This window comes from Mustela nivalis, assembly GCF_964662115.1.
Source record: "Mustela nivalis genome assembly, chromosome: 9".
Lineage (NCBI taxonomy): Eukaryota > Metazoa > Chordata > Mammalia > Carnivora > Mustelidae > Mustela > Mustela nivalis.
The window spans coordinates 79,546,048-79,570,754 of NC_139028.1; the positions used below are offsets into that span (position 1 = coordinate 79,546,048).

General features: G+C 46.8%; 1 protein-coding gene across 1 annotated transcript; it reads right to left on the reverse strand.

The window, feature by feature from the left end:
• Nucleotides 1-3,085: 3,085 nt before the first annotated feature.
• CSRP3 (cysteine and glycine rich protein 3) lies at nucleotides 3,086-22,131 on the reverse strand. The gene is made up of 6 exons (XM_082747348.1): nucleotides 22,029-22,131; nucleotides 13,084-13,223; nucleotides 8,055-8,223; nucleotides 6,221-6,353; nucleotides 4,985-5,078; nucleotides 3,086-3,402 (listed from the first exon to the last, which is right to left on the reverse strand). The coding sequence occupies exons 2-6, from the start codon at nucleotides 13,193-13,195 to the stop codon at nucleotides 3,326-3,328; spliced, it is 585 nt and encodes a 194-aa protein (XP_082603474.1). The 5' UTR covers nucleotides 13,196-13,223; nucleotides 22,029-22,131; the 3' UTR covers nucleotides 3,086-3,325.
• Between the last annotated feature and the right edge of the window lie 2,576 nt (nucleotides 22,132-24,707).

A 24,707-nucleotide genomic window follows, 5' to 3' on the forward strand; every position in this document is an offset into this window, starting at 1 on the left:
TAGCTTGGGGGCGAAGTGGCCAGGTTTGGGCTTGTTTGGTTTGTCGGGGCCAGGGGAGTGAGACTCTTAACAGTGTGAGGCCAGAACCTCAATCTTTTCCCTAAATGTCTGTGTAGTCACATCAGAGACTGCATTTAATCCCTTGCACAACTGTTAGGCACACTCCTGAGGATGCTCCCTGTGACTTAGCAGATGGGCTGGACACAGGGCAGTGAGAAGTGGGACATCTTGGACGTGGCCCATTCGGTAGTGCAGCTGCGGGGAGTTCACCCGTTCGTAACCGCCCCTCACATCTCACTGTCTTAACACAACGTGAGGCTAATTTCCCCCTCTTGTTATGGCCTGGTTAGCTGTTTGCAGACACTCTTGCCTGCGGGAACCCACACTCCCTGCCTTCCACCATTTCCTAGAGCCTTGGTGCCCCGTGGCCCTTCTGCATCCACAGACGTGGAAAGAGAACGGAGACTGTCCTAGAGGTCTTGGGGGCCTGGCCTCCATTGGCCAGTCTCAGTCCCACATCCCAGCGAATGACAGGCAAGCCTGGAAAAAGTAGGGCATTGCCTAGGAAGTTGAGCAGAAACACAAAGACGGGCTAACACACAATAGGCTGCTTTCTTTGTTTTGCTTTGTTTTTGTTTGTTTGTTTGTTTGTTTTTCCATTTCCAAACTCCTTCACTCCATGTATAATAATCTCTTCTTTCACATTCTAGCAAAATTTGCTTATGGTCCAGCCTACAGGCTCTCCCATTCCCCTCGCTTAACAAATGTTTACAAAGTGCCTACTGTTCTAGAGCACTATGAATACATACACGTCACATTCTAACAAAGCAGCAGATGGGAGTTCAGAATTGCACTGTGCAGAGAGCAATGCTGTGTCACTTACATGCTGGCTGTGGAAACACGGAGGTGGATTAATTCTGCTCGGGAAGTTCAGGAAAGCTTTTGCAGAGGAGATGGCTTTTGACCCTTGACTTGATTATAGGAGCTCGCCAGGCTGAGAAGTTGGGTGAGGTGGTAAAGATGGAGGGGGCTCTACCTTCTAGACATTTCAGGCAAAAAAAAGCAGCATTAGCAAAAGTGTGATGGCGTGAGGATACTTGGCCTATTTGGAAAGCGTCAAGTCTTTGGCTGTAGCTGAAGCTCGTCTGGAAGGTCTAAACCTAAAGTTGAAGGGTAAGTCCAAAGTCCTTTATGGACTTTGTAAAAGTCCGTATATGACATATGGCATATGGGCCAAATTCTGTCCCTCCGCTTGGCCCCACATCTATATGTTGAAGTCCAAACTCCCAGAACCTCAGAATGGGATTGTATTCAATCTGAGGATAGGGGTCTGAAGATCTGAAGATAGGGTCTGATGAGGATCTGAAGATAGGGTCTTAGAGAGGTAATTAAGTTAAGATGAGGCCTTTCAAGGTCCCTGATGCAATAAGACGGGTGTCCTTATAAGAAGAAGAAATTAGGACACAGACATGCACGGAGGGAAGGCCATGTGACAACACAGGGAGAGGGTGGCCATAGACGAGGGGAGAGGTCCTCAGAAGAAACCAACTCTGCTGACTCCTTAATCTCCGACGTGTAGCCGCTGCAAGTGTGCAAATGTAATTTCTGCTGTTTGAGCCGCCCAGTCCATGGTCCTTTGAAATGGAAGCCCTAGCTGACTGCTACGTATTCCAAAGGGTAGGATTGGAAGGGATGCATTCTAGAGACATTTTGGACTCACAATCAAGGAGGCTTGGGGAATGAAGCAAGGGAGGGTGAGGGAAAGGGCAAAGCCATGGATGAACTTGAGTTTTGGGCTCAGTCTTGCAGGTGGATGGATGGTGGGGCTGGGAACTGTGAGACGTGGTGGCGGAGAGAACACTGCACAATCCGGTGATCATTTCGTGTGTGTATCCTACCCCTCTGCAAGCCTGGAAGTCTCTAGGGCAGGGAACTTCCTAGTGAAGGCCTAGGGACTATATTTATTGCATTTAAAATCCGTGCAGGTTAAAGGGGACTTGATTGACTTATTTATCACTAATGTTATTAACTGTTGGATTGACATTGATGGGATCCCAGACAACTCTGGTCAAAAGCTTACAAGTTAGAAATAATCGCGGTACCCTGCCTTCCCCAGAGAATGTAAAATGTACGGGATTTCCATCCTCGGCTCATTTTACTGGAACTCCATGGCTGAGTTACCCCAGCATGGGGTCTCTGGACAAATAAAGCGTACTTCTACCTTACCTCTTTGAAGGTAGAATGAGACACAACCCCTGCCATTCTATCCATACCAACCCAACAGAGAACATGATAAAATGTAATTGCATTTTGAGTATCCAAAAACTAGTAGGTAACCAAGTCAGTGTGGGGCTTTGTCTATACGATAACGTGTGTCGTCAGCCCCGAAGTAAGAGCTCCTTTTAAAAGAAAGCCTTCTTGAGCCTTGGAGCAGAGATGAACCCATGATTTCGTCTAGACACTCACTTGCTTTCATTTCCTCCCAGAAATCAGAATTCTCCCGGGGGCGGGCGAGATGCAGTCGTCGTTAAAAGCAGAGCCCCAAGAAAATATGCACGCCTGGGCTGCGGAGAACTTGCTGAGGAGGCAGAGACATTAATTGGCTGCATTTCATGGGTGAGGCCGGCAATTTGACGTAGGAGAGGGTTTCAGAAAATTGCTAAACCCTAGGGAATTGTCCCAGAATAAAAGAAAATCATCCTCCCGTTGTTTATAACACAGAAGCAAACTCCTCAGTTTGTTGCCATTTCCGGGTTTTCATGAAATGTGTGAAGATTGCGAAGCCCCTCGTAGGACAAAAGGACTGACGCTTCAGCAGTTTTTTGGTTTTGATGTTCCTTCCAGAATTCGGTCTCATGTTGTCTGCTTCCTCCGGAACCCCGTTTCCTTCTCTGCCAGCAGCGAGAAAGCAGCTCCATGGGCAGATTCTGGAAGCCCGCTCTCCTTTGCCTCTTGTTCCTCCTGCTCACACCGTCCCCAGGGGACACCGAGATTCATGACATCCTTGCAGTGAGTTTTTTGAAACCCCTCTCTTTTTCCCTGAAACTCGCCCTCTAGTCTAGAGAAAAGATACAGAGACACAAGGTGCCGCCAAAGCATTTATTGCCTCTCCCACCCCCAGGTGTCAGAAATAATAACGCATTTGTTACAGGTTAAACTGTTAATACTCTTCTTCCAAAAGTGTTTCCTAACTTTGGGTAAAGACTATGATCACTTCTGAAGAGAAATACTGCCCGGGCCCCACCAAGGGGATGATGGGGCCAGGCTTCCCGTCTGGCAGGAGGACTCGGCAACTGTGAAGGACTGGTGGAAATACACGCACTTTTCACTCTTTCTTCTCCACTTGTTGTGTGAGACCTCCAAACCCAATACCTGTAGGGCCAAAATTTTTGGCATAGCAAACTGTGAACGAGAAGGGAGGGGGTAAAAGGGAGAGAGAAAGGGTTGGTGAGACCATCATCACGCTTCCTGGGGTCTGACGCAGGCCTTCCAGCTCTGAGAGGCATCCTTGTGACACACGGATTCCCAAGTTAACTTGGGAGTACGCTGAACTACACGGACTTTCAATCTGCTGATAAAGATGGTTGATACTTCTGGGCACTTAGGATTCAGCGTTCACAGGCATTTAATCATTTGCGTGAACGTGAAGTGGCCCCCGCTTGCCTGCCAGCCTGGTCCCCTCCTGCCTCTGCCTCCTTCCTGACACCCCAGGCACACGGAACGACCCAGGGTCCCTGGAATGAACCGCAGTGCCCTGGCCTGGGTGCCGGTGCACGCACTGCTCCCCGTTCCTGGAATGTCCCTCACCAAAGCGCACATTCACCCTCCAAGACCCGAGGAGGCTTGTCTTCCAAGAAGCTTCCCCTAACGCCCCAAGCTGCTCACTTGCCTCTGGGTGCTGCTGCACTGTGTGGTACTGGGGCTTTGTTCCCTTGGCAGCAAGGTTGTCTACGTGTCACTCTGTCAGCTGACTGCAGCAACATTTTAGGGGTTTTGGCCTGCGAATGCTAAGGACTCTCTGTGCTCTCCACTGTCGGAAGAAGGCACCTCCCGTGGGATAGTGCGTTCCTTTGCATTCCATCTCCCCAAGAGCAAAGCTTTGGCATCCCGCGGTCTTGATGAGGAATGGCCTCCCTCTGCTCTTCCCCATCGCTCCTCTCACTTCATTCTACCACACGCACTTGGAGACGGACACGATCATTCTGTGCAAGGGTGGGAGATTCCCCACTGAGAAACTGTGGCTCTGGGGCTGAGGGGACAGCTCCTTGCCCCTAATGCGTCCCTCCCTTTTCTTAGCATCAGAAGAGAGTTAGCCTCTCTTCCTCTCTGCAAGACAAAGGGACCGTTGGAGGCATCTGGGGGTAGAGCAGGGGGGACAGGAAAGAAAACCTCTTCCTCAGTTCTGTCCCTGTGATCACTAAGTGATACGCAACATTAGAAAGAGAAACGCCAGGAAGGAAGGAGAGAGAGAGCAAGAGTGGGAGGGAGGGAAGGATATAGTCTGTCTTGATGAACCAAAGAGAAGTCAGACTCTCTAAACTAATGAACTGTTATTTAGTCTAATGAACTAAAGAGAGTTCATTCTCCCTTAGTCACCCATAACCACCGTTCAGGTAGGTAGAGGGCGTTTGGGTTTTCAGAAGGGAATGTGATGCTGTTTAGTGAGGCCCGTGGCCTCTTGCAGGACCAGAGTGAGGACCTTGTTTCTCCATGTCCCCTCCCCCTTCAGGCTGCTTTGAACCACTGAGCATCTGAAAGCATCTGGTCTCTCCCACCACATGCTCCAATGGAGAGGGCCAGAGCTGGGTCAGGGGGTGTGGAATTCTTTCCCTCTGGGGATTTTGCTCCCCATCCTGAGAACCCAAACTGCCCAGGCTGAGCAACCGTGCCTCCTGGCAAACACAAGCCTCTTGGCTGGACACAACTTATCCTCTGAGAATCCTCCTTGGAAAAACATCTCATGAGAGTCCCTGGAACCACTCACCTTTGCAGTAAAGTTCCCCATCTTTGTCAGTGACGTTCGTGGACTCTAGACTCTTCCCACAGATGGCGCAGCGAAAGCAGGTCTTGTGCCAAGGCTGAGGGGCGCAGAAGAGTGGGAGAGCTATGTTAGTGTGGGGGGCAGCACATTCTGTTTCCGTGTGAGAGCTCACCAGCAGCATATAAAGGAGTGCCACTATCTTAACCTCTCACACGTCTCATTGACCCCAGAATAATTTTTCCAGGGGTTCAGAGAAAATGGATTTGGCCAGCAATTCTCAGAACCCCTACAAATAAATTTATCAAAGTGATCACCGTGTGTATTCCTTCAGAACACACTAAATAGAAAAGGGCTTCCTCCTCCTAGAAGATCAAGGTATAAAGTACAGAGAAAGGAACTTGGGGGCACTGAATACGTTCATTTACACTGAATATAAAGTTAAAGAAGAAAAGAAGTGAAGAAAGAAGGCAATTAACCAGGAATTCAGCTTTGCTTGAACTCCGTGTGTTTCCCATGGAAGAGAGTCGCAGGGCTCGGATCTTCACAAGATGGCTTCCTTCCGCATGCCTGCCTGTCCCCCAGGCACAGCCTTGGGTTCTCATACATCTTCAAGGAGCCAGTCTTCGGGTGGAGACTGCCCTCATATTTGAGATCAGACACTCTCCAGGACCCTTGTTTCCACCCACCCCTCTTCGCTTCAGTATAAATGGGTTTTTGTTTTCCTCCATCAGGCCCAAACCCTTCGGCGAATACCCTGAAACCAGAGCTTGTAGGGCACGTGTGCGGTAATGTCTCAGACATGGGGTGACTCCCCTAATTGCCAAGACCCTTGTGAACAAAGATGCTTCTCACTGCCCTGAGGGGTCTGCTCTATCTGTGGCGACTGAGTTACACAGTGATGATGGGCTCACCGGGCTGACACCTTTCTGGAAGGATTTTGGACACAGAAGGACAAGGGGCTCATGCACCTTTGTATCTCCAACCTTCTAGCTGGGCACCTTCTGCCCAGTGGACTGAAACTTGTTGCATCGAGTTGCACCAGTTCTAGTTTCCAAGGACTCTGCCGAGTGGTGGCCATAGCCCAGGAAAGTGGGTGAGGATGGGTGGCTCCTAACATGGCTCCCAGGAGCAAAGAAGGATAAAGGGCCTGGCTCCCACCTGCGCACAGTTCCTACTCTCCTCTCTCATTCCTCCTGTGCAGATGAGCAAGTCCCATTTGGCTCCCACGGCAGTCCTTACCTTGCCACCTCCCATCACCTTCTCAGCAGCATAGACTGACTTTCCGCATCGGGGGCACTTCTCTGACTCTCCAAACTTCGCGGTGAACTTGGAAGGGTTGCTGGTGGTGGCTGAGCGTGCAGGCTTTGGGGACCTGGTGGGAACAGAAAAATAAATGAAACCTATAGACCTTGTTGGCAAAGGGGGCTTAGCTGTGTGACCTTGTGCAAGTTACTTAACTTCTCTGTGCTTCAGACTCCTCGTCTGGGAAAGGGGAGTAATCATGGTGCCTTCCTTACAGGGTTGTTGAGGAGGGTTCATGAGGGGACATGAGGAGAGCTCCTAGAAGTCTGAGTGTCTCCTGGGAGGTAGTAAGGGCTAACAAACCTTGCTGTCATTGGCTTAAATTTTTCCTTTCCCTCGTAAAGCCTTTAGTAAGGGTTCCATGTGCATTAGCTTGTGTTGTTGTTGTCATGTTAGCATTGCTGCCAGTGTTTAGATTTTTCTGTACCATCTCAAAGCCTACTGGTCTGCTTTATGGAGTGAGCTCTGAAGATACTACAGAGCAAGTTGGGATCTTGACAGTTGATCATAAGCAAACCTCAGCCCAATACACCGATGTGTCCTTGTCACGGTTCAGGTAGTCATCCTGCCTCAAAGGGTGACCTTGCCCAGTGTGAGCGACATCTAAGAAGCGCAGAAAACCCCCACCTCATTTCCATCTCTGTTGGTGTTTCCTTGTATATTTACCACTTGCTTCTCATCATAACCTCTAAGACAGGCAGGGCTGGTTGGGGGAGAGCAAGGGTTCCAGGGGCACCAGCCCAAGGTCAGGCAGCTCATGACTGGTGGACTGGGATGAAACCCAGGTCTGTGGACTCTTGTCCCTCTTGGTGTAGCATCACAAGGAAGCCCTAACAGAGAAGAGTGGGTTTCAAGCAATGTGTGGCCAAGAACGTGGTCGGTACCTGTCTTCACTAAACAGTGTTCAGTTGTTCACTGAGTGATGAGAAAAATTCAAATGACTGGTCATAGATCCCTGCACTATTTTCCCAGGCTCTACCATGGCCTAACCTCTTTGGAAGGGGCCAGATGACAGTTTAGATGGTCTAACTCTGCTCTCTGGGGGAGGCCCTCCATGGGCCACTGTCTCGGGTGACCCTTTCTGTTTAGTCCCACTGTGGAGCTGAGCCTGGACACCAGCTGGCCAGACAGCACTGTGGGCGAGGGTCTGTCGGTCTTTACTCAGTTCCGGGCTGGAAGGCAGCGTCATCATCAAGATCGTAGGCCAGCCTGGTAGATGGCGCTTGTACTGGGTGATAGTCCCGCTTCCCTTGATCACGCCGGGGGAACGTCAGCACTGTGTGGTCAGTGGGCAGCTAGGGAGGCCCACTGCCCTCCCTGCAGACCCACCCTCCCTGTGATGTGGATGTTAATCATATTACAGCCTGAGGGAAGAAATCTTTTAGTGACAAGCGCACAGTGAATGTCCACTGCTTCCAGGCCATATGTATGTGATTTACACCGAAACACTCAAAGAGGAAGAAACGAGACTCCATGCAGTTTTGGCAAAGGTCAAACAATGGAAAAGCTGTACTTTATGGATTTCTCTTGACATGCAAACCAAGAGCCATGGTGTAAAAGTAATTGCCCTTTAGAAAGGCAGATAATTTGAAGAGAGCCTTGGGAGAGATGACACATTGTTAAAACTTGGTCAGACTGAGTATTCCTATTGTTGGCAAGTCAACAACTGAGACCATTCTCCCACTTCCAGAAAACGTTGCTATGGGAACAGAATGAACTGTCCCGATAGCTGGGGCTCTACCGGGCTGGGAGAAACAGGGCAATAACTCACTGTTGGAACTGGAGGCCCAGATGTTCGCCTGTGTCCGTGCTGAGGCAGCCAGCGCCTTGTCCGTACCCGATCCCCTTGGGGCCGTACCTGCGCCCATAGCAGACCTTACAGTAGATCTCGGACTCGTGAGCTGCAACCGTGGTGCTGTCGAGAGCCTTTCTGCAGGCCACTGCCGGGAAAGGGAGGGTCAGGGGGCTGGGGCCATGGTTCCTCCCCGCCTTCCCTGAAGCCCTGATGCCATACTCAGGGCCAAGAGACCCAGCGAGAGGGGCCCTCTGGCCAAGAGCACAACTCTGATATCCTGACCCAGAGCACTCTGAGCTGTGGACCCCACGGCACCCCTGATTTCATAGGTGAGGAAACTGGGAAGCAGAGAAGGGACAGAATGTGCTCAGTGGAGACCATCTAGACAGAGGGGGAGGCCAGGATTGCAACGGGCTTGTGTGGTCTTGGACCAGCTGAGAATATTGTCCCTGAATCCGAACAAGCTGAATCCTTGAGTGTCTCAGCCCAGATGACACCAGGAGAGTGTGTGTCTGCATGTGTGCAGGGGTGGGTAGGAGATAAGGGGCTGAGACTGGGGGTGAGTTTATTTCCCCTTAATTATATCAGAATCAGGGTCCAGCAGTTTCTCTACTTACCATGGCCTTTGTTATGCAAGGAGACAGCTACCACTGAGGCTACTTTTCATCCAGTTCTGGAAGCAGGAGGTGGTGAAGGGGTAGACCTTCAGCTTATATTGGCTTAGCCCCAGGTCACCGTACATTACCCAGTATAAAGTATCCCCCATAATAGAAAGGATATAAGACAAGCCTCCATTTTCCAAAAAGAAGATATATAGAGAGAAATTTTTTGGGTTTTTGTTTGTTTGTTTGTTTGTTTTGCCAATTTGAAAAAATAAACTCTTTCCATCTAAAACTAATGATATACTATATGTTGGCTAATTGAATTAAAATTTAAAAAAAAAAAAGAGGGGGCACCTGGGTGGCTCAGTGGGTTAAGCCTCTGCCTTTGGCTCAGGTCATGATCTCAGGGTTCTGGGATCAAGCCCCGCATTGGGCTCTCTGCTCAGCGGGGAGCCTGCCTACCCCACCTTCTCTGCCTGCCTCTCTGCCTACTTGTGATCTGTGTCTGTCAAATAAATAAATAAAATCTTTAAAAATAAACTTTCAAGGATGACAATGAAAGTGTTAAAACCTCCTAATATTTAATAATATCAATCAATAATAGGTTGATTTGGAGAGTTTCCTTTTTCAAATCTTCCACAAATTCAGGAAATGAGTGTATCCAAATTCTTTCTCCGCACCTTCACCGTCAGGGTCTTTTTGAGGCAGCTGACTCAGCTCTCCAGCTCCCCGCTTCTGCCTGCATCTTTCAGGGCCAACCCTGTTTATACTTGAGCGGGAGGCCGTCACCTGCAATTTGTGTCTCAACCAGAACTTCCTATCAGCATCACATTCAAACAGCTTTAAAGAACATGTAGAGGGCACTGGGTGGTTCAGTCAGTTAAGTGTCTGACTCTTGATTTTGGCTCAGGTCATGATCTCAGGGTTGCGGGATCGAGCCCTGCATCAGGCTTGGTGCCTGCCGTGGAGTCTACTTGTGATTCCCTCTCTCCCTCTGCCACTAGCCTCACTGGCACACTCTCTCCCTCTTAATAAATAAATAAAATATTTTAAAGAATGTAGGATTTTTGTAACTTAATAAGTCGCTGCATTGCTTATAACAGTGATCCTTAAAGGTTGTTTAAGGTTGTACTCACTGCTTGTCATAGTGAGGTTGTAGCCCCAAGAATGAATTAACATGTGCATTCATTTACTTACTTCCTTTTTTGTTTTTAAGCCATTCAAGTGACCTTCAAAGGCTGTCCAGCTTTGAATGAAGCTGTTGCAGAGTACTATGCCTTCCCCAAACTGTATTTTATTTAAGAACATAGTAACTGAATATGAGAGTGAGGAAGCACAAAGTTGTGGACAAGGGGCTGGTGGTTGTATGGATGGGGAAATGAGTCTATGGAAATTCATTGAACAATTATGTCAACATTGTATGTGTTAAAAATTCCCTGTAAAACAGAAAATCGAGAGACTATCCTACAGCATGAGATACTTCATAAGGTTTGAAGACAAGGCAAACCCTTCTTATGAGGAATAATTTTTGGAGAAAAATGCCTTGCATTTAAATATATATATTGTCTATCTCTACCCTTCTTGTTACTGTCAGCTGCAAGTCTCCAGAAAAGCATCTCCAGTATTCAGTGGTGTTCTAGACTCTGAGTTCCTTGAGGAAAGCACTTTTACTTTGATGTCCTCAGAACATAGCATGGGGCCGGCACAAAGTTAGTCCGCTGTGAACGTTTGTTGAATGAATGAGTGAGTGAGTAGATGAATGCACACAGGCCCATGGGAATCATGGTCAGTGACTCGTCCATGATTCTCAGCATGTAAGTAGCAAAGCCGTGACTGGCCTCAGGGCCTCTGACCCCTGCTCCAGTCCATCCCTCCAGGACTGTGTATACCCCATCATGCCTGCATCCTTCCTATAGCCACCCCCCCGGGGCCCGACTAGCTTCTGCACCCAGGTGCCGCCGCAGCTGCTCCCTGCTGTGTATGTGATGGGCGGTCAGTGCAAGACACACCTATTTCTATCACTAATTACAAACAAAGAAGAATATAAAATACCCCATGAATGATGTGTCTGTTGATTACATGTAGAAATTATAATTTTTGGACATATTAGGTTAAATAAAATGTTTTAAAATTAATGTCACTTCTTTATACCTTTCTAAAAATATACCTACTAGAAACATTAAATGTATATGTGTAGCTTGCATGACATTTCTTTTGGACAACACTGGTAAGAAGGATGAAGGTTGTCTAGAAGTTTGGAGAACACTGGCCAGAGGACAAGCTAAGGTAGGCTCTGCTTTTCGGAATCCTATTCATGACAACGACATGTTGGCCTGCAGACAGGCACGTCATGGGGTGGTAAAAGAGAAAAGCATGCTCCTCCCCAGGATCCTTCTGTCCACTCCCACAGAAATGTGTGCTGCTCGGATCCTCATCCCACCTGTGAGTTCTAAGAACAATATCAAAGCGTTAGAAGGGCTGTACCAGCAAATGCTCACATCCCTTCCATCATGGCTCTGTTGAAAAAGACATCTTCCTGCCACTTGAGGAAAACAAGACACCCCTGACCATGGAAAGCTTCCCTACCATGTCCTGTTCTCACTCAGTAAAGTGGATCAGAGGAGAACAGAGGCCTGATCGGGAACCTAGTTTTCATCTTGTGACATCACAGGTATGGTGGGTGCTGTTGTCTCCGTTTTATAGATGGGGAAAGTGAGGCTCACGATGGTGGGATCACTTGCTCAAGGTCACGCACTTTTATGTGGCAGAACCCAGACTCAAGACCTAGTCATCTGTACTCTAATTCCAGGGATCTTTCTGTTATTCCTCGAACCGCCTCTTCTTAAAGAGCACTAGGTGTTTTTGGACCAAAGCCAGAAGGTCATAGAAGGCACTCTTGAGCAATGACTTCTGGGTAGCTGGAATAATAATGTTGAGTCTGATGGGTGTGTATGATGACTTAAAAATAATTACTCATTGGGGCGCTGGGCGGGGTAGTTTAGTCAGTTAAGCGTTGGACTCTTGATTTCCGCTCAGGTCATGATCTCGGGGTTGTGGGACTGAGCCCTGTGTCAGGGTCTGCCATGCTGGACATGGAGCCTGCTTAATATTTATGCTTTCCCTCTCACTCTGCCCTTCCCCACCTCAAAAAAATTACCCATTGCTAGAACCCAAGGCCTTAGTTAATCCGCCAACCCAGACACTCAGAGCTGTGTATCCCCTGTTCTTCAGTGAGAACTCGGTTTGCCACAGAAGATAAGAGATCATGGGAACTCCTGCAGTGGGTAAAGCAGTATTATTTCTGGCAGCTTAAGGACAAAGTGCCTCCAGTCCTTGAAGTTCTGTGTTAAACAGTTTGGGGCAATGCGATGCTTTATGGCCACTAGGCTAGATCATGGAGGTCATGTGGGGAGCCACGTGTATGGGGGGGGGTGGTCTGCCAAATGTCCAGCAAAGCTAGCCCTTAAGCCAGACCTACAGGAGCAAAGCAAGGAAGGCAGGTAGCCAAAAAAGACTGTTCTCCTAGAACTGGACTAGCCATTGAAACCTCTAGAATGAAGTCATGTTGAAGGGACAGGACTGAGGGGTCTGAAGGTACAGGTTCTACTCCAGACTCTGCTGCAGCTGTTTAGAGATGAGAAGTGATTTGTCCAAAGTCATGGGTCAGTCTGGGCCAGACTTCCAGATGGACCCCGGGATTTGTATTCCCCCCAGTTTTGGCATTTGTGCATCTGTATCCAGCTGATGATGGTAAAGATATCCTTTGCCAGCCTACTGGTGCCCAGGCCCCAAACTCTTCCCTTCTGGACTGTTCTAGAATTGGCTGCATTGCCCCTCACCTGACAGAGGTTCTTTCTTTCAGAAAGACCAGTCATAGCCGGCTTCAGAACACTGGCCAGTGGGAACAACCTAGAGCCAGATCCATCCTGGCTCCAGATAAGCGATGGCTTCCTCTCTCTGCCAAGTCACACTTTGTAAATGTTGCTCCTGGGTCAAGGTTCTCAGCATGGTGGCAGCAGCAGGCTAGCTTGTTCTGACTTTGAGCAGCAGGGAAATGGCCTCCGAGCTGGGCAAGCAGTTGGCAAGAGGGTGTTCAGGAGAATACCATCCATTTAGGTGGGGACCCAAAGTGATATTTCTATTTTATAAAAATAAACTCCCAACCCCATGCCCGATGTGGGGCTCGAACTCATGACCCTGAGATCAAGAGTCAGACACTTAACTGACTGAGCCACCCAGATGCTCCCAAAGTGATATTTCTATTAAGTTCCCAGGTACTGCTGCTGCTGTTGGTCCTTGGACCAGAGCCTGAGGATCACTGATACACAGTATCTGTGGCTAAATGTGAACTTTGAAATGCCCTCTGGGTGCTATGGGGCCCTCGTGCTGTTCACCCGACTCACTGCAGTGGAAGCAGGTCTTGTGGAAACTCCTTCCGTTGCACTGGATTTCTTCTGCGTGGTAGACTGTCTTTTCGCAGGCGCCGCATTTTGCTCCTCCGCCCCAGTTTGGCATCTTGAAGACCTTCTGACCAAGGTCAAGTCTAACAGGATATAAAGGAAATGTACTCTGAATGTTGGTAATCTCAGGAGTGCACTAGTGCCTGGTAGTACTGTGGTCTGAAGACCAGATCCAGCCCCAGTGTGTTTGGTGGTTTGTGCACGCATGCGTCCATGCGTTGAGCAAATACTGTGTGCGCATCTCTGAATGGGCTTGGACACTCAGATGCCTCTGAGCCAGTCACTTTACTACTTTAGGACTCAGTTTCCTCTTCTGTTAAATTTCAGTAGCACCTGCCCCTAGATACCTCTCAAGGTTCTTGGAAGGAATAGATGAGCTAATTTTGCATATATAAAATTGTAAACAAATACTGAATATAATTTTTTGTATCTGAAATTTTAAACATTCCAGTGGAAGTGGGGATAATCTATGAAAATGGCATATCTTCTTACCTAGCTTGGTGCTTCTCAGATCACATCAGATCTTGCTACTCTGCAGATGCTGGTTTGGTAGATAGATGTGGGTGAGGCAGGGAATTCTGCATTCCTAACCGTGTCCAGGCAGTGCTGATGCTACTCATAGTGGACCATCGTTTGGGCAGCAAAGCCTTAGCTAATCTTGCTGATAAAAGTCTATGACAGATAAGCTCTCCTATTCATATTTATTCCTCCTATCCCTTAGACCCAAGCAGGAAGCACTACACTAGCTGAGTAGTCTGAACACCTGCCTTCCGCTCTCAGAGCTCCCGCCGGTGGCCGTGGGCAGTGAGATGAACTGCATGGCTTCTCTTAAGTCTGCCTCCCCACCTGTGTTATGAAGAGAGTCATTCTTTCCCCCCCTATATACACACCCCATTTGGTGTGTATATAGCACCAAAGGAAGGGACTTGGCAGAACTCACGGCGCCAGGTGTGATCCCAGGAGCTGGGTGATAATGCCACGTGTCCTCCCACACCCTTCCAGGACGTTCTGCTGCAAGGAGCAGCTGCTAGTCACAGCCCCAGGTCCTCGTTGTCTCCTCACCATAGCATTTGAGTGAGAGATACCAGACAAGTAGGGGCATCAAAAAACAACTTTCCCTTTCTTTCTGCATCTATGCATAAGTATGCATCCAGTTGTTACTTTTCCCAGAGCAGAACTAAAATCAGCCATCCATAGTCAGTAAAATTTCTGAAATCCTGCCAGCTCTGCGGGGCTGAATTTTCTCTGAGATCCTTTGGTTTCTAAGAAGCCTGGTATGTCATCTTGTCATTGACACCAAGCACTATCAGGCCCTTCCAAGTGGCTGCTTCTGACCTTCTCTTTCCCTTCTGGGAAGCCAGTCACCTTCTTATAATAGTTGGCGATTAATGCTAAGCCCTCCCAAGTCAACGGTCCAACAAAGACAGATTTTGCTAAGAAACAGAAGGCAAATAGCAAACAGGCCACTAAACCTGATACCAGAACCAAAGGAAACATCTCTACCTAAATGTCCCTGTAAAGAGCTTTCCCATTTACCAAGAACAGGAATGAGGTTAGCCAGGAACATCCTACCCTTCCTCTCATAGGAGCAGGCCCTTCTTTTTATTCAATAGAATTTTAGAAAATACTCTTTAAACTTTTTTTTTAGAGGAAACATCTAGTGCATCTATTTCTGTAGTTCAGATTTTTGGAGGAAAGAACAATGGATTTTGAAATGAAAGGCTTGGAATCAAGTCTACATGCCTTCGCTTACCACGTATTTACTACCTACCTATCATGTGTCAAGCACTGTACTAGGAACTTGGTGATGGATCAAGGGGAAGAAAACGTATAAAAATAAATAATTTGTGTCACCTAGAATGAGAAGACCACATTCTAGAGGAAGAAGCAGGAACCAGAATACCCTGTACCAAAGAAGAACCTTATGAGAGCACCATGCAAACTCAAAGGAGACTATGGCTACCCACGTTTAGACTGGGGGTGAAAGACACGAGTTGTTGGAGGAGTCCACGTTGACCTTCTGTATGGTGAATATGAGTTTACCAGATAGAGAAAAGGAGGAAGGACATTTCAGGTAGAGAAAAGAGCACACAGAAAGGCATATCTTAATATCTTCTAAAAGAGCCCAAATTGCTTATTTTTGACTCCATTAAAAATTTTAGGTCTCGGGCGCTTGGGTGGCTCAGTGGATTAAAGCTTCTGCCTTCAGCTCAGGTCATGATCTCAGGGTCCTGGGATCTAGCCCCGCATCGGGCTCTCTGCTCAGCTGGGAGACTGCTTCCCCCACTCTCTCTCTCTCTGTCTACTTCTGATCTGTCAAATAAACAAATAAATAAAATCTTAAAAAAAATTTAGGTCTCTACGGTTGGTATAGATCTTCAAGGATTGACCAACCCCTTATTTACAAACCAGGTAAGGTGAAAGAAAGAAACATTTGGGAATATTTTCTTAGCTAATTTCTTTTACTAAGATTCACCCTTCTCTAATTAAAGATGATACATTCTTTGGAAAAGAGTAGAATCACATAGTTTTCTGTTCATGTTCATTTTGATCCTGGATTGTAACATATAAAATATATATAAAATAGAAGAGAATTGTAATACATATCTGGAAATGAGACAGTGACACTAGTGAAATTAATGAGATGGAAAATTTCAATGAAAACAAGCCTAGGTCACATTTCTTGTCTCAAATCTTTGGTGGAAATCTCATTGGCATGGCCTGCAAGTTCATGGTAGCCAGAGACAGCCCTTGGGAGGATGTAGGCTGGCGCATTCAGTAATTGTCCACACATAATACTTTTCAAAGTGAGGATAAGATTACAGATAATACCTTCTTAAGAACGTAATGGATCCTAGCACAGGTTATTTTTTTAAGTGATCATAAAATATCTGACATACATGTATTAGGACTTGAAACCCAGAATAGAAATCTGTAAGCATTTTACTAAACAGGTGCTGAGTTCCATTTTTAAAAGTTGGAAATGTAGCTATGAAGATTAAACACAGAAATCTCTGATTTCTTCTTCCAGTGCTCAAAGGCCAAAAGGCAGAGGGTGTTGTAAAGCACCTCGGAAGACATGGGTCCTAGTCTTGACCTTGTGGCCTTGAACTTGGGTGAAATATGATGGAACTGAAAGCAGTATTGAGCTAGTCACAGGCAAGGCATCGTTACCCCCTTTACTTCAGGCTATTCAAATAGCACCAATCTGCTAATTAAATCACCGTGATTTGAAAGCACATTTAAGTCCTGGCTCATAAACATAACCTTTTCAGCCTCCCACATTGCTTTGGAATTCCTGTGTCTCAACACTCTGCTAACCAGGCCCAGAATGTGAGTTTATACTGGCAAGATACCAAGGGATGGTTCATTTGTTTATCAGCGTTGCCTGGCACAGGCGAGGGTCATTGAAGGTAGGATGCTAAATATAGGCTTGCCTGTCACTCAGCCCCATCTGCCACCTGGGTCACAATCTCCATCATATCACCTGGCATTACTCCCCAGAGCCAGTCCCGGAGATGGCTGTGCTGTCACAGAAAAAGTCGAGGGTCAGGATTGAAATGGGGGACAATCTGGGGCTCCTGAAGATAAGATAGATTGATTGCAAGTTTTGCTACATTGGCTAGGAAGAGGGTGAGCTCCAAACTTTTAGCTACCCAGATCCTGGTGAGACCTGTGTCAGTTTCCTCATGAATAATACTGTGGGAACTGTGATACCAGGGATATGCCACAGTGCGCCCTGGGAAAGCACTGGATCAGATGCAGGAGGCTGGAGTTCTAGCTCCATCCCACCTCCTCAAAGCTGTGTGATCTGGGGAAACCAGCAAAGCTCTCTGAACTTCAGGAAACTTTCTCTAAAATGGGCACGAGAGTCTCATCTGTTCCACTCTTGCTGGGAGGATTGAAACAGTTCAAGTACCTCAAATCCCTTTGTAAACCATCAAGTATTCTAAAATGTGTGAATTAGGGGTTCAGTTGGTTAAGCAACTGCCTTCAGCTCCGGTCATGAACCCGGAGTCCAGGGATCGAGTCTGGCATCGGGCTTCCTGCTCAGCAGGGAGTCTGCTTCTCCCTCTCACCCTCTCCCCTCTCATGCGTGCTCTCTCTCTCTCTCTCTCAAATAAATAAATAAATAAATAAATAAATAAATAAATAAATAAAATCATCAAAAATAAAATGTGTGAACTAATTATATTTGCAGTAACTCTGAACTGTCACATCTCAATTTGAACTTTTAAACGAGTAACCGCGCTATGCGCCATGGCACCGTCTTCCTACTCCAGCGCTCACCGTTCGTCTGTTATCAGCTGTGGATCTGAAAAGTGATCCTTAGAGTAGAAGTGGGTGGGGGAGACAAAACAGGCACGGAGTGACTCAGTTTCTTCTTTATAGAGGTCTGCTAAAGAATGTTGGAGGGAAGGGAACCTTAGGCCATGACTTCGAGCAGAAACTATTAGCGACAATGCCATTTCTGGCTCAGCGTGGGTTCATGTGGTCACCCTTTTAGAAACCTGATTCTGCATAGTGAGTTAAATTGTCCAGACTGGCTCAAGCCAAGATTTTGTATCATGGGAGCGTATATCTGGAATGTAAGCAATAACTATCAATCTAATAATATTACTATTGAAGCTGAAGTGTGTGGTGTCCCTTCGGCCAGGCACTGTGGATTAGCTCACTCTGTCTTCAAGGTAGACACTATTACAAAAGTTGCCTTTGGTAACTTTTGGGGAAATGGAGTCTTAGGGAAATTACGTTGCCCACAGTCACATGGTGAGATAGGAATTTAGGTCTCTGACTCCAAAGCTGTATTCTTATATTAACATTAGTGGGGCGTCTTGGTGTCTCAGAAGGTTAAGCGTCTGCTTTCAGCTCAGGTCATGATATTCAGGTCCTGGGATCGAGGGGACTGACCCTACTGATCTGGGGAGCCTGCTTCTCTCCTACTTCTCCCCCTCCCCCTGCTTGTGCTCTCTCTATCTCTCTCTCTCAAGTGAATAAAAAAAAATCTTTAAAAAAGTCAACAAAAATTAGCTACTCTTTATTGTTTCCTCCACGTTGGTTGCTTTGTGTGTACTATCTTCAATACAACAGCCCCACAGAGCAAATTTTGTCATCTCCATTTTGCCGAGGAGAAAACTGAGACTCAGAGAACTTGAGTGACTTCTCTGAGATCACACAGCCCACAAGCAGCAGGGCTGCAATTCAGACCCAAATGAAGCCTGTTCTATACCCCATGTCTCTGCTTCCAGCACACTGGAGAGAGCATAGGGTCAGCACGTCCATGAACCAAACTTCCCAGCTGATGGGAACTGAGATCTGACTGACCCCCTTGTCACCGCACGGGCCAGAGTGTACTCATGGGTGGGAGGATCAGGGAGCCTGAATTTAATTCAGTAAAATAAAAGCCTCCCTAAGAGTCATTGCCATTCAGACACGGAGAGAACTCCTTCGAGGCTGGCGAGTTCCCTTTCACCGTTGACTTTAGCCCAGCGGGGCATAGCTGCCCACATGACTACTGGGTTGTGAAGCCCCTTCAAGGCTCCTTCAGGCCCTGAGACAGGTGTAGGGATCTGAAAAGCGACTAGAGCCTCATGTTGCAGAAATGCTGCCCAGTGACAGTCCCCTCTCAATCACTGCCTCTTCTCTACGGTCTTAATCCAGGTAGGTGAGATGGCATAGTGGAACAGCACAGGCTTTGCAAAGAACCCGGCCAGGGCTCAAAAAAAGCTGTCTGCCAGACCCTGGACAAAATGCTCCAAGTCTGTGAGCCCCACTGTCCTGTTCTCATGCATGTGAGGACAGACGAGAGGGCTTGTCTTCAGAGGTTTCCAGGTTAGAGAGGATCATTCTAATATCTAAGGCACTACATACACAAATGCATAATACATGGCAGGTGTCTAATCATTTTGTTGCTTTCCTTATTACTATTATTATTCTTACTATTATTATATGATATCCAGCTTTTAAATCCATTTTCTTAAAACAAGCAAATCTTTTCTGGCTTCTTCTCCGTGGCCCCTGTGGCTCAGACTGTGAACCCACTCTTGTTTCTTAGCTTTTAGAGCATGCTGCCCCGAGGCGCACATGCAGCCCGGCCGGGGAGAGAGCTCCCTCGCGGGTGGGGATCCGGGTGCCCAGTGCCAGACACGGCATGCCAGGCAAAGTCCTAAGCCTGTGCCCCAGGACAGCTGCTTCCTTGCTTTGGCAGCCCCGGTGCCCAACACCAGCTGACCTCGCTGGCGATGGGGACATGGAAGGGATGCAGCCAGCCCCGGCAGAGTCCTCATGGCCCGGGGAGACCATGCCCTTCAGCTTCCCCGTGTGGGATACTCAAGGTCACTGGATTCGTCCTATAGTTTGAGCAGATGAATGAAGTCCCCTCTCCAGAGGCCCTTTCGCCAAGCCTGGGAAGCCGATGTTGCTTACTCCCAGCACAGAAGTAAGCCCAAGTGTTGGCTCTTGTCTCTGAGAACTCTGAGAAGACACACCTGCCCGCGACAAACCACAGCTGTGACACGCAGCTTACCTTGCACCTTTTCTGAAATCACCTCTGATGTGTGGCCGAATTTGACTTTCAGAAACTCACTTTGCTCTACGTTGGCCCTGACACGTGTTTTTAAAGAGCACAGTGCACCCTGGTTTAGATCCTGTCTTCGGCCGCTTCCTGGCCGCGTCTAAGTTAATTACTTTGCTTCCTTGAGCTTTCATTTCTTCCTCTGAAGAATGACTTCTCATGGGACTTTCTGTGACAGTGAAATAGCGTTCCGTGCCTGCACAGGGCAGTAAACAGCCCACAAACCATATCAGCTCAATCCTTTCCCACCACGAGGTCCACGCTGAGGCTCAGAAAAGGCTCCCGCGCATGGCCCTTGTGACCCTCCCTGTCTCCTCCTGCTTTTCTCCACTGCGGCAAATAACTGTAGCTTTTCACGTTCGAAGCCGTCACACTTCTCTTTGGCTGCGAAGCCCAGCCCTGGCTATGGTGCACCCAGACATCTGAGCAGCTTGCTTCTACCGGGAAGTCTGCCTGCCACGGAGTTGTGTTTCCTGTGTAGTATATTCCCTGTCTCTGTCCTTCCTCTTATAAAGCAAATTAATCATCTTCTAACTCCTGGGCACCTTTTTATCTACCCTGACCTCTGGGCTTTCTTCTTTACACTTGCACTTAGTAGGAAATCCTCCTACAGCCCACCGGCCTTGGCCTGGGGCCTTTTCTGAAAAGGCACGCGTATTTGCATGGTCTTACGTGACTTTACAAAGTACTTCCTATAGTCCGTCTCCTTGGATGCTAACAAATCCCTCGCAGATAGATGGCCTTAGCTTAATCTGACTGGGCAGAACATAGAAACTCTAGAGAAGTTAAACGATGTCCAGAACTGGGTTCTGAACCATCTCAGTAACAGATGCTATTTTCTTCTATTTCCTTCTTCAGATTCCCAAGATTTCTGAGTCTGTGTTCTTCCAAGATTCTGTCTCTACCTCTTTCAGGAGGATTATGGTGATTGGCCTGCTGAGTGATCATGTTCACTTGCCTCTCTTTCTCCCCATCTCTGTCTCTGTATCTCTGTCTGTCTCCTTCCCCTGCCTGGGTTCTTTCCTCTGTCTCTAAAGGATGGCTTGTGTGCTTGGGCTGCCGAGCACCTGTCTGCCTGAGCAGAGCGAGCACCGGGCCCTCGGGGTCAACTGCCCTCTCTGACAATAGTCAGGCTCATTTTAATGACCAGCTTGATCAGAATGGAACCAAAACCAGGTCAGAGGAATTCCTTACATTTTCTGGGTCATATATACTTTGTGATGACTTGGAGGTACCCAGCATTGAGATTTTGGTCCCCAAAGTGAACTGAGGACAAAGGCTCTCTCTATTTCCCCACCCTCCCCTGCCTTGGTGCTGCCTCCCCACCCCCAAGCCCAGCCCCAACACACAAAATGGTCACCACAAGCTCATTCAGAAAGGCGGAGTTCCTCAGATCTGTCACCCAGCTCCTTCTTGGGGTTGTCACTGGCCCAGCACAGGGATGGGAACAGAAATTAGAGGTGGCGGCTCTGATCTTTGGTCAGCATCTCCACTCAGACTATTGCTTAAAACCACTTCTCATTCATTCTCCGTCACACTCACGCCTGTCATTCAAACGCTTGACTGAAACGGGGAGGAAACGCTGGGAATCACCCCTCCCCCTCCACAGGGCATTCTCCTCCCATGAAATAGAGTTTTAATGGATTTTTCAGTGTAGCAATGTCTTTTGGGGGACCTTTTTTGGGGGAGGTTGATTTAATTTTAAGTTACTAGAAGCAAGCCTGTTGCTGTACCTTCTTGGGATATAACATCTATTTTAAACCAGCAAATTTCACTGAGCATTGCCCGTGCGCAAGGCAGGTATGGTGAATGATAGAAACCTGTCCTTCGCCCACACCTTCTGACTAGCACGATCTCTTGTCGTCTGAGCATTGGAAAGCTGGCTTCGGCGGTATTGTACACTTTGTAACTGTTTAGGACAATATCACCCTCACAGAGAAGACCTGAAGGCAGGAAGTTTTCCGGAGATCCACGTCCAGTCGTTATATAGTAGTTCTAGGACTGGTATGGTGTTTTGATTAAGACACTGGGAAACATTCCAACGTGGAAATAGTCTTAGGCCAAACATTATCCCTTACTCATTTCTCTGTGAGGTTCCCTTGAACCCCCCAATACTCATCTCCCTTTTGGGAGTTCTGTTAAACAACTGCTGGGTCCACAGCAGAACAGCTTGAGCCCTCCTCACACAGAACCAGAGTAGACACTGGCACCTGGGACGCAAAACACACCCTTAACTCTAGAGGACTCTTCCGAATCCCACCCAGCCACCCAGCCAGCCTACCCCCAGCCCAAGTGTCTGTGTCGCTCCACGTACCTGCCTGTGCGGTCTCTGTCGGCTCAACTGAGTATGGGGGCTCTCGTCCTCTTTAAATACATGGAGGCCGTCCCCAGCATTGGCCTGTGGAGGGAAGGGTGGGAGGGAGGCCGAGGGGAGAGGGTGAATGAGACATGAGTAACACAACTGCTATCAGACGCTGAAAATAGCCTGTGACCAAAGCCCTGAGTTTTGTCCCCCTCACGCCAGCTGTGAGCCCTTAGAGAACAATATTGCTTGGGTTCTGTTTTAACTGCCAGCTGCCCGTGGCACTAAGGGATCAATCTGCGGAATGTAAATTTCTGATCAAGTGGTCAGAACAGCAAAGAAGGATTTTCTATTGAAAATCATTTTTCCAGGCTCCGACTCCCCTGACCTTCCTGGAAATCAATGCAGGGTACCTGCAAATGAATCATGAACCATATCTGGAAGGCCTCTGGAACTCCGAGACACAGGTCACAGCGCTCGTGAAGAGAACTCAGGGCTAAAAATAAGAGTGATGGGTGTCTGAAATGATACTTAGATAATCTCTCCAAAGAAGCTTGGAGGAAAAAAGGTCAGCTAATCATCAGGGCCCTCCACGGCCTGCCATCCTATGAAGAAAAGTTTTCTCTCAAAGGTTTTGAATCGCTGCATTCATCATCTTTTTCTACTTAAGAATTTAATGGGCAGTATGTCATATTTATGACAAACCTTGTCATAAATAAGCCTCTATGAAACTAGGTTTTCTTTGGAGGCCCAGTTTCTCTTTGCCTGATGTGTACATAATTTTGGTTTTCTTTTTTCATATTTTTGGCTTTGATCAAACATCAAGGACACATATGAATTATAGAATTTGATAGGTGACAAGAAGTTCGGGATTTAAGAAACTTATTTTTCATGTTGTCTCTGAGGAAACTGAGGCACCTCACTTGCCCAGGCCAGGTTCTAGGCAGGTTGGCGGGGTCCAGATTGAAATCCAGGCCATCCACCTCTCAGGCAAAGGTACTTGATACTCTAGCATTAACCTGGACGTTGAGGTTAGGTGTAGGTAGTATCCAACCAAGAGGTATGTGAAATCCAGCCCTCCGAAACGGCCATATTAGCCCTTTGGTTACATGCTCACAAAGCAGTTGGTTGTGTGATTGAATATTTCCCCATAAGGAAGTTTGGGGTAATTTTGTAAATATGGACACAGCACAACCCCATATGAGATGTCCTTGATCTACATTTATAGGTAGAAGTATTCATCATAGAAATGGGGAAAGGGCAAGTACTCCAAAATGTTAAAGTTAGAAGAAATTTTAGAAGTCTTCTAAGATAGCAGCTTACAAACATTTGCAGGTTTTTAAGAATAATAATACTTTTTCTATAGATAATCTTAAATGGAACATCAATATATAAAGCAGATAAAGGAACTTCTTTGCTTGAAATAAGTAGGTGGTCTTAAAGTCTCACTCACATAACTTTTCCCTGAATCCCCTAAGGCTTCTAAAATACTTCTTTGGTGGGGTGCCTGGGTGGTTCAGTTGGTTGGGCAACTGATTCTTGATTTCAGCTCAGGTCATAATGTTGGGGTCCTGGGATTGAGCCCCATTATGGGCTCCCGGTTTTGCAGAGAGTTTGCTTGTTTCCCTCTCCCTCTGCTCCTTCCCCCGCTCACTCTGTCTTTCTCTCTCAAGTGAATAAATAAGTCTTAAAAAAATAAATAAAATACTTCTTTGTGGATGCCTGGTTGGCTCAATCAGTAATCTTGATTACTGTGATTACAGTGATCTTGGGGTTGTGAGATCGAGCCCCATGTTGGGTGCAGAGATTATTTAAAAATAAAATCTAAAATACGTAATACATACATACAAATAAAATACTTGTTTGGGCAAAATTTAAAAGTCACAAGTGTGGCCCACCATTTTCATTTTATAGATACAGATATTAAGGGCCAAAGGAGGGATCTGTCTGTTCACAGTGAAATGCAATATATATAGTCAAATTATTTCCAAAGCCAGAAAATCTGGGATCGAGGTTAATGATTCTGACCCTTAAATAAAATATTTTTAGTTACATAAATAACACAGGAATGCATGTTTATTGTGAAAGACTAAACAAGAAGTTTGTATTTAAGATAAAATGTAAAAGTGTCCTCCCACAATCCTACTTTTCCCCTCCCCACCGAGTGAATGACTAACAGTATTTTTAGTTTTACCTAATTTGAGTCATCTTTTAAAAGGAGATTTTAGCCCATTCACATTTATTGTGATTTTTGGAGAATATATATATATATATATATATATATATATATATGGACTTATCCCCTTAATCTTCTTTTATGTTTTATTTCTATAATGTTACTTTTATTTCTGGCTCTATTCTGCTTTTTTCCAATGAGATGAGAAACTTATAAGAACCTCATCACACGTTCACTATCACCACCTTGCCCTCTCCCTTCACATGGGTCTTGTGTTTACATATCTGCCTACCACATCCCGTGTGTAAATCATTTGGGATTTTACTTCCAGGTTGTAATTAGTTTTGTTCATTATGCATCAGTAGTTGTTTAAACCTAGTTATAAATATTGCTGCTTTCTTCATTCAACTACTGTTTCTTGCATGTTTTTTTGTATCCTCCATTTTTAATTCTATGAGTATATGTGTGATAGAATGCATTCTTGATTAATTCATTGAGGAAATCTGTTGTAAATT

What these genes read in the sequence shown, in the direction of transcription:
- CSRP3 (XM_082747348.1), bottom strand. Translation starts at nt 13,195, where the DNA reads ATGCCAAACTGGGGCGGAGGAGCAAAATGCGGCGCCTGCGAAAAGACA. An exon ending in CAAGACCTGCTTCCACTGCA is followed by an intron (nt 8,224 to 13,083) that starts GTGAGTCGGGTG and finishes CTTTCCCGGCAG; the next exon opens with TGGCCTGCAGAAAGGCTCTC. An exon ending in TGGGGAACTTTACTGCAAAG is followed by an intron (nt 3,403 to 4,984) that starts GTGAGTGGTTCC and finishes TCTCGTTCACAG; the next exon opens with TTTGCTATGCCAAAAATTTT.